Below are 15168 nucleotides of genomic sequence, written 5' to 3' on the forward strand. Positions count from 1 at the left end.
AGAAAGGTAACACTATACCATTTCGGACAAATAGCTGTCCAGTTTCTTCTTAAAAACTTCCAGTGTTAGAGCATTCACCACTTCTGGAGGCAGGTTGTTCCACTGGTTAATTGTTCTAACTGTCAGGAAGTTTCTCCTTAGTTCTAGGTTGCTTCTCTCCTTGATTAGTTTCCATCCGTTGCTTCTTGTCCTGCCTTCAGGCACTTTGGAAAATAGCTTGACTCCCTCTTCTCTGTGGCAGCCCTGCTATGATGTCTCCCCTCGTCCTTCTCTTCATTAAACTGGACATACCCAATTCCATCAACCTTTCCTTATATGTTTTAACCTCCAGTCCCCTAATCATCTTTGTTGCTCTTCTCTGTACTCTTTCTAGAGTCTCAACATTTTTTTTATATCGTGGTGACCAAACCTTGATGCAGTATTCCAAGTGTGGCCTTACCAAGGCATTGTAGAGTGGTATTAATACTTCGTGTGATCTTGATTCTATCCCTCTGTTAATGCAGCCTAGCACTGCGTTGGCTTTTGTGGCAGCTGCAGCACACTGCTGGCTCATATTTAAGTGATTGTCCACTAGGACTCCGAGATCCCTCTCACAGTTACTACTATTGAGCAAGGTACCTCCTATACTATACCTATATATTTGGTTTTTCTTGCCTAACTGTAGAACCTTACTTTTTCACCATTGAATTTCATTTTGTTAGATAGCGCCTAGTGTTCAAGTCTGTCCAGATCCTCCTGTATCCTAAGCCTGTCTTCTGGAGTGTTGGCTATTCCTGCCAGCTTGGTGTCATCTGCAAATTTGATGAGTTCCCCATCTATCCCCTCGTCCAAATCATTGATGAAGATGTTGAAGAGCACTGGGCCCAGAACAGACAGCTTGGTGTCGTCTGCAAATTTGATGAGTTCCCCATCTATCCCCTCGTCCAAATCATTAATGAAGATGTTGAAGAGCACTGGGCCCAGAACAGAGCCTTGGGGCACCCCACTAGACACTTCATCCATGTAGATGTGGTTCCATTGAGGACCACACGCTGAGTAGGGTCGGTCAGCCAGCTACGGATCCATCTGGTGGTGATGCTGTCTAACCCACATTTTTCTATCTTATCAAGTAGTAGGTTGTGATCTACTTTGTCAAATACCTTACTGAAGTCCAAGTAAATTATATCCACAGCATTCCTCTGGTCCACTAATTTTGTCACTTGGTCAAAGAATACAATAAGGTTTGTCTGGCATGATCTATTTTTGACAAACCCGTGTTGGCTTTTAGTAATGATTTGGTTTGCTTGTAGGTGTTCGCTGATTGATTATCTTTTCCAGAATCTTCTCAGGTATTGAGGTCAGGCTGATAGGTCTGTAATTTCCTGGATCCATTTTTTCCCCTTTTTTGAAGATGGGAACTACATCAGCATTGATGTCCTCAAGACTGGATTATTATAATAAATTGTTACTGAGATAATCTTTAAAGAAAAATCAAAACTGTAATTGGCAGCAGAGAAGGTGAACAGCCCTTCTAAAAAGATCACATTACCTGTGTTAAAAAAAACACTGCATTTACTCACCTGGATAGCTTTCCTATACTGGATTCGCAAGAGACTTGTAAAAGTTTTGAAGGATTTTGTGAGAAGGGACAAAGATAAAATCAAAAGTAATCAACTCCTAAGACATTATTTGAAGGGATTAAGGATCACAATAAAAATAAAAGAAAGAAATATAAAGTTAATTTATTTATTTGATCACAGTAAAAATAGATATACTGTATTGTTATTTCTGATTTACCTTAAAAGACTTTGCTGATCAGACTGAATTATGAGTCTTTAAGGATGTATTTATAGATAAGACTGGAAATATTTATTATATTTTAAAGGAAGGTGATAAGTTATTAAAATTGTTTATATTTGTAAAGTAGGAAGTCATTCCTTTTTTCTTTACTGTATTCTTATTTTTCCTTTTGTTTTTGTTTCTATTTTTCTCTTCTTTTCTGCATTATTTCTTCTTATTTTTAGTTAATATTAGTTTTTATCTTTTTAATTGTAATATTTAATAAAATTACTATAAAAAAGAAAAAACATATTAATTGTAAATCCAATTCCAGATGATTACTACAGGTTAGAAAACTTTATGAATAGTAGTTCAAGTCCCAATTGTCTGCTGGATTTTTCACATATTCATATTATACAAAGACTGCCACAGATCAATAATTAATTTTATTTTTCTGTGGCAGATTTGAGTTACAGAAACTACCATGAGAAATCAGATAGGCTGCTGACTTATTATATTTTATAAGAAAACTAAGTGTGCATCTTTTCATGTCTGACTTTTAGAGCTTTATGGTTTTTTTTAAATTATGTTGGATTTTATTACTATTTTTTATTATATTTTGACAGGCTGTATTAGATCCACTGGGTGCGGATAGTATACAAATTTGCAAAATGAAGAAATAAATACTATTTCTGTCTCAAATGATAAGTGCTTATTCCCTTATTAATGTATCCAAAGTATCCAAAACAAGAGGTATGAGGTCACATCTCTATACTATCCTAAGCCTTCCAATTCAAGAAAGTTATAATAGTTAAGAAGTGTAAAATAGTAGCATGTCACAAAAATCAAACTAGAATGTGATAGTATTAAGACAGTACTGTTTCTATACTATGTAAAAGAAAATTAGATATCTCCAGATTCTCAGTAATTTACCTACCTCTGAATCTGTAAAAAAGTTGTAAAGGAGCACATCATCAAATTCCAAGCCTTTTGCTTCATAGATTGTTAGCACAAGGGCCAAGTTAAGCTCCTCGGGGATATTTTTCTTGGTCCTTTCACTAGCTACCAGTATTGCCTATACCAAAATAGGGAAAAAAGAGTGTCAAAGAATGGACAAAATCAGATGGACAAAAAACTAATTTGTTGTACTTATTAAGCAGACAATAAAGAACCAGATCAATCAAGTGACATAAATACCATAAATACTGTTCATGCAAGTTATGCGAGGTTGAATGCAGAAACTGAAATTACGATCACATTTTTATTGGCTTCCATTCCTTTAATATTCTGACCTTCAAACTATAACTGTATGACAAGGTGCATTTTGTACACTACAGTTATCTAGTTTACAGGAGGTAAACTGTAATAAAAAAAACATTTTTTTCATTAATAATAAAATCCCAAGTATTTCATTTTGCTTGAAAAAGATCTAAACTGGTATTAATGAAATTACTATCTGAACGTTGTAATTTACAAAGTAATGATAATATTAGAGATGACAGGAAAAAAAGTGAATGGTTGTTATATGTATTAAATCAGAAATTACCTAAAGAATTTCCTATGCTTCCTGCCCCACCAAAGGCTTACCTGGTGGGCTCCAAATTCTATTGGCTGTGTTTTTCTTTTATTGCCTTTTAGCAAAATTGCCAGATCACTAACACTGCAAGATTCCAACACAGTAGGCTTAGGTCCATCAAAGAGACCTCTATCTCTAGGAAGACGATCAAAAGATTCTGGGAAATACCACTGAAGCAGATCAACAACTCCTGAGGCTAAATTAAGAATCCCTGCAAACAAAGAGCAGCAGGCAGAATTAGCACATCAACGCAGTCTCTCTCATGTAGGAAAAAAAACAAAAACCAGTAATGGAAAGCAATTTTGACAAATTGGTAAATATCTGATTTTAAAAGCACAAACAGAACAGGAAAGAAAATCTTAGGACTACAGTCTATAAAGTGTTGAGTTGCATATTTCTTTTCCATATTTCTAAATGTTTCTATAATTACATGGATCCCATGAGTATATCAGTGCAAAGAAATGGGGAATATCTGAATTGGTGCTGTCACTCAGCTGCTCTGAAGTCTTAAGACAGCAGTAAGTTAGACCTTTAGTCTGTACAAACTGCTGATAGCTATTCTCATAGGAAGGAGCTTTTTAGAGCCTCAGACATTTAAACTGGAGATATTAAAAGATAAACCTGGGAATTTCTACATTTCACTCAAGAAGTCCATAGTACAGAGTTTGTACATTATTAAGTTTGTAATAATGTACAAACTGTTACTTCAGTCTATAAAACTAGTATCTTAAAACTGCAGGCAGATCTGATTTTAAGAAATAAAAGAACATACATTTTCAATACAGGTATCCTCAGGTCAGAATGAGACAACTTCCTGTCGCCAAGTCACCACAGCCAATTTGCCGTGGCCAGCTTGCCACAAGACAATTTGCCATGGCCAACTCATCACAGGACAATTCAACAATTCAATTTAATTATTTAAAATAATTAAAGAATTATTTTAATTTTTGTCATTCACCTTTCCCTTTTGAATGTCCTTTGGCATCCTTTCTTTAATGATTCTATTTCACCATTTCTTGGTATTAATGTTAAGTCTTGTGCCACGGCAAGTTGTTCCATGGTGAGTTGGCCACGGTGAGTTGTCCCATGGCGAGATGGCTGTGGTGAGTTGGCCACGGTGAATTAGCTACAATGAGCTGTCCTAGATTCTTCTCAGATTATGACCATTCATTCAGCACCATTCAAAATTATGAATTCACTGTATGAGTGATACTTAAACTATGCTTCAGTATTTTAGCCACTACACCTTCCATGGTCATGACTGCAATCCAGGTGCTCAGAACCCAGCTTTCAATTATGATTCTAGCAAGCCATGGTTATGTGTTCATGATTTCTAATATTCCCTACTAGCTTCCACAAGCAAAGTCAATGGGGAAGCTGGCAGGAAGTTGGAAGTTGTGGTTACATAAGATCCTCACGTACCCCCCCCCCATGTATCTTCACTTAATGACTGCTATTCTAGAATGCTGTTGCTAGCAGTGCAATCACATGACATTATGTTTTACAACTGCATTGCTTAGCAATGGCAATTGCAGCTCCAATTGCCATTGTAAGCTGAGTCTAAATTATTATTTTTTCCTCCAAAACCATAACTAAATTTTTCAGGCCTTTGTCTCTCCAACTCACCCCATTACCATACCATAAATACAGACATGTGTATATCAAATAATAAGATAACAATAAAAGTATGATACCTGAATGAGATCTGTAATTCTGATAAAGCTCATATATCCTTCTTGGCTTTCTAACCAAATACTGCTTGTCACTAGAACTTAGGCTGGCATAGTGAAAAAGTGATTTCAAATCACTGAAACGAAAAGCTACTCCTTTCATAATGCCCTGAGCAGTATCACCAGTCAAGAACATTGCATTAGGATCCTCAATGCAATTCATTAGCAACATTATTTCTGCCTGAGTGAAATCCTGAATTTCATCCCCATAAAGTTCATGGATGCACCATGGCAATTCACCAAGTTTTGAAAGCTGCTGAGACAACTTATACAGTAAGTCTTCTTCATCAAAGTAATTTCCCTGTGATTTTATTTGCTGATACAGGCAAAAAAGTCGGTAGATTTCACCACGGTCTTCTTTGAAATCTGGGGACCTTTTTCGTCCTAGATTTTTATATTCTTCCATCGTCAGTATGCCTTGGTAGCTGTTCAGAGCTTCAAAAGAGCCTTTCAGAAATGATTTTATTTCTTTCCAAATCAATGCTGGGTTATAGGCACATTTGCTTTTGACCATTTTAGGCCAAATTTCATCAGCAAATATGTTATAAGTCACAAAGATTCGAGGGTCACACTCTTTTGTATAACTTTCTGTAGCCTTTTCATCTTCATCATAATCTATTTCCCCATCAATGTCTTCATCTTCTTCTTGCCAGTTTATGATTGCCAAGTCTTCTGTAGTAGACCATCCATCAACAATATGTTTAAGGCTTCCATCCTCATTTCTGGGGAAAAATGGCTCAGGCACAGAGGCATCCAGTAAGAGCAACAACTGTTTGGTGGTAAGGAAGAGTGGAAAATTTTCATTTTTGATATCCTGAAGCCTGTAGATATTCGATTCAAGTGGCTTGAAGTGACAGGTTGCCTTGGAAGACTTACTAAGCTCAGTGAAGTTTCTCTTAACTTCTTGGCACAGAACATGATTTTTAGTTAAAAAGATTTGATGCAGGTGCACTAGTTTGACAGATTCTTCCTCAACAGGTTTCTCACCCTCATCGCATTCACATAGTGAATTCATTGAGTCCACTGAAGTCAAAGTGTCACACTCAACTTCATTTTCTTTTTTAGCACTATGCATATTGAAAGAGGTTTTCAAGTCTGTCAAATGATCAGGATCACTACCGAGTTCACTTTTATCATGATTTATGTCTGCTACGTTCTCATTTCCCAGACGTGTACTGTATTTTAATCTGTGCCACGTCTGTCTGACTAACAATGGGCCTCCTGCTAACTCTGCTTTCTCCCAATAGGAACTGAATTTTTTCCAAAGTCTATATAGACAACATGTAGTTTTTCCTGTTCCACTCCGCCCAATCAAGATTATTGGCTCCAACGGTTTGAGGTTCAAGTCAATAACTGCATATTCTAATTCACCAACTCTAAAGGGATATTCAACAGTAGAAGTTACATCATTTAGGATGTTAAATGCCATGTTAGTACTGAAACTATGAAACTTCATTACATTGTACTCAGTTTCAACTGTACTTGCTGGGTGGAAATATTCAAGAAGTGCATGATCTTTCACTTTTTCTGTTTTGGTGACTTCCACATAAATGAGAGGAATACGCTTTTGTGTTTTCAGATTAGAAGATATGGAGCCTATATTTATACCTTTCAGTTTTTTTCTCAGGATACAATCCAGCCCACGATTGTATGCAATGCAAACAATGTCAATGGCACGGCTGAGTTTGTCATGATCAAGAACAATATCCCACAGGCGAATTATTTCTGTATAAACTCTTCCATTTTTTTCTGCTGAGCTGCAAGCATCATTTTCTGTTATTTTAATTTGTCTTTCACTGCAACGAGGAGAAAAATCTACTGCCAACTCCCACAGCATCCTTGACCCCTTGGACAACTTTGCTTCATAGAGCTGAATGTCACCTTTCAAATGTTTCAGATGCTTTTGAAGACTTTGAGTCCATTCTCCATTTCCCAGTTGCTGAATAACAAACATTACTCTGTTTTTTATTTGGCGAGGCATGCTTTTGTCATTCAGCTTCTTTAGCATTTCAGATGTACACTCAATTTCCCATGTCATGTTATCAAAGTCCTGAATGTACATCTCTACATCCTGGAACTGATCATCGTCCTGAATAGGTTCTTCCCCTTCCTGTTTGCATTCCCTGGGTTCTTTCTGGGCTTTTTCCTTCAAGTCATTTTTACTCAGGCAAGCATCCTTTTTACTGTAAGCTATCTTCTGCTGGCCACAGGACTTTTTATGTTTGATCTCCTTGATTTCAGTTTTTGCTACTGAAGATAACTCCTTAGGTTTCTCAAATGTCTCTGAATCAATTTTTCCTGAAAATTCACCAAATTCAACTTTTTGCATTAGCAATGTGATTTCCTGCAGAATACATTCTTTCTGTGTCAGTAGCCTATCCTTGAATGAATCATGTTCTTTTTCTGTATCTGCATTTGGTTCCTTGATTAATGATATTTCTATAGATGTCGCATTTGATAATGTGATTGAAGAATGGGCAGAATTTTTTGTTTGTGACCTGTTTAAACCTGCAGTGGATTTTTGTCCCATTGCATCATATCGGTATCTTTTCTTGTTTTCACTTAGAGCGTCATTCCAAGCAATAAGCATTGGGTCATTCTTTTTTATTTTGTACCGTATATCTCTGCCTAAATTATTTTTCAAATTAAAGTTAATATCAAATTTTGCTAGCAAGCCTAGAACTTTTGTAATCTGCTTTGTCAGATTTTTCTGAAAGACAATGTGCAATATTGTGTCCCCGTTTTTGTTTTGGGTATTTGGATTAAGATGTGAAAATGTGGATGGATTTGACTTGTACAATTTTAGAAGATGACTCAGGATACTGATCCCAGCATCATCTAGAGAAAAAAAAAGGCAAGCATTTTTTAAATTATTATTTTTACAGTATATTTAAATGAGAATTATTTTCTCTTCTATGCAATGCTCAATAGTTCGTAACTATTTCTTTTAAAGTAGTTCACTACTTATATAACCTGTTCTCTCCTCTAAGTTAGCTACAGGATTCAACTAGAACTATCCAGTCTAATCAAAGATTTTATTCCAGGATAAGGATTAAGGAACAATAACAAACAAAACTCAAGCTTCATAGTATTTAGCTAAATAGCATTTTAGAAATTTGCAATAAATCTTTTTTTATATTCTTTTTGTCTTACAGCTTCTTCTGGTATACATACTATTCTGAAATCTCTCCTCTACCCAAAATCTGGGATAGATTTTAGGCAGCAGGTAGCATGAGGGAAAACAAATTAGAATAGATGCTTCACACAAATGTTTATCAGCATGAAATATTAATCAATATGAATTAATGCTTCCCACTTCCTTAAAATACAAGCAATTTATATGATGGGATTTGGCCTTATTTCCTGTTCTAGATGCTTCTTTCCATTTTACCATGGCATAAAAGAAATGGAAAATTTCTATCTCCTAAAAGATTGATTAAATTTATAGAACACAGGAGATGGCACTATAATATCTTTTATCTTTTAATCCCCACATAGCACCAAAGGGTATGAGAGGGTTACGGAATGCATATGAAATATGCCAGGAAAGGAAAATTACTTTAAACTATGAGGAATATAAACCAAAGTATTATGAACCAGACTCTCCATAGACATATTTCTCCCTGCTGCCTATCATCCCCTTGTTACACAAAAGAGAGAGAGGTAACCTGGAAACTTCTATAGGCAAGCCAATTGTTTTATTATTGAAATGCAGAATTTTGACATTCCCTTCCTACAGGTCATATGAGATATCTTGATGGGAATGATGAAGGGGATGGTAACAGGATGATGTTACATATGTTTGATAGTTACCTAATCCATCTCTTTTGACTCAAGGCAAAATCTCACCTTTTTTATCAAGATAAATTGACAATGCAGAATGTAAAGGCGTGTCATTTCTCCAAATGGATAAACAACTAGGATCTGCGCCAGATTTCAGGAACAAATATGCCAATTCAAAATCATTCTTTTTTAAACATTCCAGAAGCGGTTTCTCCTGAGTAGTTCCAATCCCTTCAGGTGGGGCTGCATAAGAAATACCATAAACATATATATGATATAACAGAATAACACAGATATGTCAAACATAAGGCCCGCGGGCCGCATCCGGCCCAATATGTGGTTCCGTCCGGCCCAGGGACCTGCTCTGGAAAGAGCAAAGGACTGGTCCGCCGTACCTCAGCCCAGCCCAGGCTGACCAGGCCCTGATCTACAACCTGGTTGCGTCCATCAAAGCCAGACGCACTCAGCCTTAAATCCACGGGGAAGCCCCGCTCTGTTTCCTGGGTGTGCACGCAAGCGGAGTACGGCGTCCCTGCTGGCTATCTTGTCCTGCAGGCTGACTTCACCCAGGACGCTGGTGCTGGCCGTCTCCTGTGCGCATACCCGGGGAGCGGGGCAGAGGTGGTGAATCTTAGTCTGAGCGTGTTCTGACTTTGATGGACGCAACCAGGTTGCACCATCCCCACCAGCACCACCAGCCTCGCAACCACGAGGCTTTCCTTTCACTGGGACAGACCCCCCCCACGCGGGATAGCAAGACTGGAGGCAACATGGCAGCACTGGCAATCTCTCCCACTCTCTCAGTGGCAAGTCATTCCACTGATTGTAATAGAATCACAGATTCAGAGCTGGAAGAGACCTTAGAGGCCTTCTAGTCCAATCCCCTGCTCAAGCAGGAAGCCCTATACCATTCTGGATAAATGTTGTCCAGTCTCTTCTTGAAAACCTCCAGTGATGGAGCATCCACAACTTCTGGTGGCAAACTGTTCCACTGGTTAATTGTCCTCTCTGTTAGGAGGTTTCTCCTTAGTTGCTTCTCTCCTTGAATAGTTTCCTGTCCTGCCTTCTGGTGCTTTGGAGAATAGGTTGACCTCCCCCTTCTTTGTGGCAACCCCTCAAATATTGGAAGACTGCTAGCCTCCAGCCCCCTAATCATATTTGTTGCTCTTTTCTGCACTCTTTCTAGATTCTCAAAATCTTTTTATTCTGGTTTATTTATAATACATAGCATTATAATGCCAGAGAGATCTGAAAATAAATTCAGATCATTATTTCAGCTGGTTAAGAAAAAAATCTTCAGCAAAACAAAAACAAAAACCAGAAGACATGAAACATTCAACAGTGTGAACTGCTACCAATGCATTTAGGCTAACACTCAAGTTTGAAATGAAGACAGGAAACATTCAACAGTGTGAACTGCTACCAATACATTTAGGCTAACACACTCAAGTTTAAATAACAGAGCTGTAAAAAAAAATTCGATTGTTCCCCAGAAGAACCTAGTTACTTTTCAAGCAGAAGATAAAAGCTACCAGATCTTAGCTGCAAAACTGAAAACCACTAGGTGGCAGCAAGAATTCAGATTTTGCACAACTCTTTGTTACCATTTAGTTATTGCCTAGATTTTTGTAATTCAGAGCTGGTAATTCTATAAAATAATACTTACAGTAGAAGCTGATACACTACCTTGCAGCTGATTCTGAGTACAGGTATGGTGTCAAAGGAATTTCAAAACAATAAGTTTTGAATAATAACAACAAGTAGGGAAGAAAGATTATTCTCTATCTTAAGAGGAAAAGGAAACATTGGGGGAGATGGGAAAGATGGAGAGGAAGAGGAAAGATTGAAAAAAGCTGATATTCCTCCTTTGGGATTAATCTTATTCATTAGAATTAAGTGCTCTCAGTAATCTTCTCTCATTAGTTTAACTTCATTTTCAAAACTTTTAACTACCAGTATCAAGTCATCCATTCTTAACAATACTAATTGCTCACTGTAATACAACTCAACTTAGTTTGATTGTATGACCTTAAATAAAATATTTTATCTTAACTATTTTATTTGGCAATTCCTGATTATATGGAGTTCTAAAGAAAAATACCAAGAATTTTTCAACATACATAAATGAAAATATCAAATCGTTTAAAAAAATTTTTTTTTTATTTTTCTTCACATGCAAATCTAGATTTTCAATATATTAAAAGCTCACCTCCTCTTTCTATCAAGCATCTTATGAGCTGTACTCGATGCTTATGATTCTTATTTATGTTTTTCAAGACAGTTCCAATGTCCACGTCTGAGAGAGAACAGTTCTTAAGTAATCTATCTCCCGGTGTCATTTCCCCTGTGGCCTTTCTGGTCAACAGTAACAAAACTTCATGCCACATATGCTTCTCCAACAATAACTTTATAAAGCCATTGGCACAAATAGGAGAAATCTCACAGGCAAGGTTTTCAGGAATCTCTGAAATAAATTAAAGTTTAAAAAAGGAACTATCAGGCACAGATAATTTGATCTCACTTGCATAATATATACATTCTCTATTTAGTCCACATATAGTGATCCTGGGTTGTTGCAGCTTTAATGCTATTTATTTAATGATTCCTACCATGCATTGCGGAACAGCATTTTTCAATGAAAGCAGAAGCCCTATAACTTGTTCAAATAATACAGTGAAGATGTAATCATGATTCCCTTCACGAATGAAGACAAGTCAGCCTTAGTAACAATTTATCTTTTCCTGTCAGCTTTAAGTTTAGCTCAGTATACACTTTCATAATATAGCTGGATGTTGTATCTGTTTCAAATGTATCAGCCCATAAACCTGTTCTTGGGATCTTCATCATCTCCTACCTCCTCTATCTGAATTCCAAGATGTAGCTGATTCATGCTAGTGAAAATTTGGAACTGGAAATAAGGCGCTACTGTCTGTTTAACTCTGCTCTGGAATCTAAGGTAGAATACAGAAGCTTCATTGCCTAGGACTGGGCTTTTAAATAAATGTTTCCTGTTTCCCCTTTTAACCAAAGTTTCAGGTCCAATCAGACTTGGAGAATGTAGTGTTAATATAGTTGAAGCAAAAGTTTTTTTAATATTATGTTTATTAATTTATTATTAAAATTTATTATTAAATTTATTATTAAAAAGTGTCCAACAACTGAAGCTTTCTGGATTGTTTACAATAAGAACATTAAAAATACAATTTGAGTATAATGTATACAATGCAATCAAAACAAAATTAAAACACAATATAAATTATGCAAATACAAAGCAGTCATTAAAAAAATGGAATAACTTGAATTGAAATATGATTAAAAGTCAATTAAAAAACTAAGGAAAATAAAAATGTCTTCAGTTGATGCTGAATGATGCCAACATGGGATTAGTTGATCCTCTATGGAAGGAATTCCATGAATGGGATGTGACAGAGAACGTTCTCTCATTTCTAGAGGCCTACTCTATACAATAACTATAGCAAAATAACTGCTATAATAAACAGCATACATGAAACTTAGATCTACAGAGTAACGCCAGGAAAGAATCACCTATATACAAATAAGCCCAACAAGTAGAGACAAAGAATGGGAATCATAAAACTATCTGTGAACACTACAAGAGATAGATAGCTTAGATGAAATTATTTACTGGGTATTTTCTTTCAGAATCCCAACTCAAAGCAAAAGTCACCAGAAAATGGCAAATCACCTTTGCAAACATAGAGATTTCTCCTAAAATTGTGTCTAACTCAGGGGTATCAAACTTCCAGCCCATGGGCCAGTTGCATCATATGGAGGCCATGCCCACCCCAGCTCCAGCAATGCAAAAAAAGTCGCAATACGTCATGACATGTCATGTGACATGGTGAGTTTGATACCCATGGTGTAACTATTCAACTGACTAATACTCTAGTTCTAATTCTCCTCTATCCTTTCTTGATGAAAACAACAATACAACTATATACAATAAATATGGAAGAAGTGTGGGAATAAAGCTTAAAACTAGCTGAAAGCAGTTTTATGCCATAAATATTCCACTGATACCTGAAAATGGGAAAAGTGGAATCCTATTTGTAAGATAGATAGGACTGGATTATGTTGTGAAAATAGTTAAAACAGCAAAGACAGATTTGTTTGATTAGTATGTGAAGAGTACAAATAAAGTATATGAGCCAAAAATAAGCATTATTTACAATAATGCTGAAGCCTACAAGATGGAAAGCACAAGGTCCCAAATCTGCTATCCTGAAAGTCTCCTGATCATCCTATACTTGTCTCACTATCACCGTATGCTTGGTAATTCCTACTAATATCACATCATTTAGGGCAGAAGGTAACCTAACATTTTGGGTACCAGGGACTGGTTCTGTGGAGAAAGGTTTTTCTGTGGACCGGAGAGTGCGTGGTTTTGTGTGCTGCCTGCATCCCACAGACAGGACTTTGCTTGTTTGTGTGGACCGGTTGTGGGCATGCTGCGGTCCAGTACCGATCCACGGACCGGGGGTTGGGGACTCCTAATCTAAGGCACATCTCACCTTACCCTTAGTGTGTGAAAGGGCTCTCACATTTTTTGCTGCTGTTCTAATAATCAGAAATTCAAATTGGAAAAACTGCTGGCTATGTAGCATAGAGACACAGTTACTAGAAGATTAGCCTAGTCCCTATCTCCCTAAAGTGTTAAATCAATGTCACAGAAAGTAAACAAAATCAAACATTTTTAAAAGAATAAATTATAACTACCTACTCCATCATTTTTTCTCTAAGAATTAAAATCCAGATATTGAATGTGGAAGGAAATTACAGTTATACTCAAATACATAATATGATAGCTTTTAAGAAATTAAGGCAAATTAAGAAAAAAAAAATAAAGAAATTGTAATATTCCTGATAACTAATGGAATAGATCATTGCCTCAAATCTCTGTAACACTGGGGAATTTCAGACTATAACAGATAACAAGAAGATCCTAAATAAAACCTAAATAAAAAAGATATTGATAACCTGCAAAAGAAGGTACAAAGGTTTCTTGTAGCTGATTTGGAGACCAAGATAATAATACAGAAGCAAAAGAACTTGACCTATGTAATAAAATAGCCTGGCACGAAAATAAAGTCGGTTGCTTAATAAGGCAACAAAATAATACTTTGGAGGTAGAGAAAGATAGATCCCATACAGTTAGAAAATATTACTAAATGGAAAAGGAAAAAAAGATAAGGAAATACAGCTATGTGAAACTTTGTATGCTGCAAATCTACAACAATTTCTACTTCAACAAGCAAAACTGATGGGAGCAATCAATAAACAAGAAAACTGATGGGAGCCACAATGGTGCAGTATTGTTCAAGGTTGACTCAGCCTTCCATCCTTCCGAGATTGGTAAAATGAGGACCCAGGTTGCTGGGAGGCAATAGGCTGACATTTGTAAACCACAGACAATGCTGTAGAGCACTATGGAGCAGTATATAAGCCTAAGTACTATTGCTAATATCATTCTAAAGTGAGAAAGCCTCCAACATGATTGAGACAGTGAAGATCCCATCTTGTGTAACTCTGTACTCCTCATATAGCTCTGGAGATTTCTTAAAAGCCACAAACTGTTAGGCGAGGATTATCTAAGAATTTAATATATTTACCCTGAGAAATAACAAAGCAATCCAAAGATCATTACCTACATTAGTCCATGAACTTTGAATATCAGCTAGAGTGTCCCTGATTAACCAGTATTGGAACCACCAAGGTCAAATGTTTGACATCTTAAGGCTATGGCTCAGGCATGTAGGTAATCACAGAATCATATGGTTCTTTTAATCTGAAAGATTGGCAGTCCCTGGGACCATAGATGGTTTTGGTAGGAAATGAAATATGGTTGTAATAGTCCAGAATGGTATCAGTCATTGCTGAATAATCCATTCTCACTAAAAAGGAAGCCTTCAGTTCTATAACTAAATCCCACACCCCAGTTCTTTGGCTATATCCCACACCCCAGAGCTGGATATGGCAACTCAGGGAAATGCCAGACTTCAACTTAAATCATACTCCAGCATAGCAAATCATATTATGTCTGTCTAAAAAAATCTAGAGACTATTTGCCTCTTGCCCTCTAGCAGATGATATTCAAGTAGAAATATCTTTCTGACATTTTTTTTAACTATACTTGATAACTGGCAATATAGAGGGAGGGAGGGAGACTGCACTACCAAAATATTGAACTTGCATCTGAGATTTATTTTCTGACCACCTTGGGACAGGCGTAGAATGCTGATGAAGGTCTTTGTGCTCTCTCTGCTATTAACAGAATTAAGCAATAGATTTAGAACCTCCCTT

At 36.6% G+C, this 15168-nt stretch overlaps 1 protein-coding gene across 1 annotated transcript in view; it reads right to left on the bottom strand.

The window, feature by feature from the left end:
- The window catches only part of TRANK1 (tetratricopeptide repeat and ankyrin repeat containing 1), a 54916-nt gene that overhangs the window by 17297 nt on the left and 22451 nt on the right, over positions 1–15168 (bottom strand). Inside the window, exons 11-15 of the mRNA XM_029283291.1 lie at positions 11057–11311; positions 8914–9090; positions 5029–7902; positions 3346–3545; positions 2696–2833 (exon numbers count right to left, since the gene is read on the bottom strand). Coding sequence (XP_029139124.1) covers positions 2696–2833; positions 3346–3545; positions 5029–7902; positions 8914–9090; positions 11057–11311 — 3644 coding nt within the window. The remainder of the gene's footprint in view (positions 1–2695; positions 2834–3345; positions 3546–5028; positions 7903–8913; positions 9091–11056; positions 11312–15168) is intronic.

Source organism: Protobothrops mucrosquamatus, unplaced genomic scaffold, assembly GCF_001527695.2.
Source record: "Protobothrops mucrosquamatus isolate PMUCROS unplaced genomic scaffold, P.Mucros_1.0 scaffold48, whole genome shotgun sequence".
NCBI lineage: Eukaryota > Metazoa > Chordata > Lepidosauria > Squamata > Viperidae > Protobothrops > Protobothrops mucrosquamatus.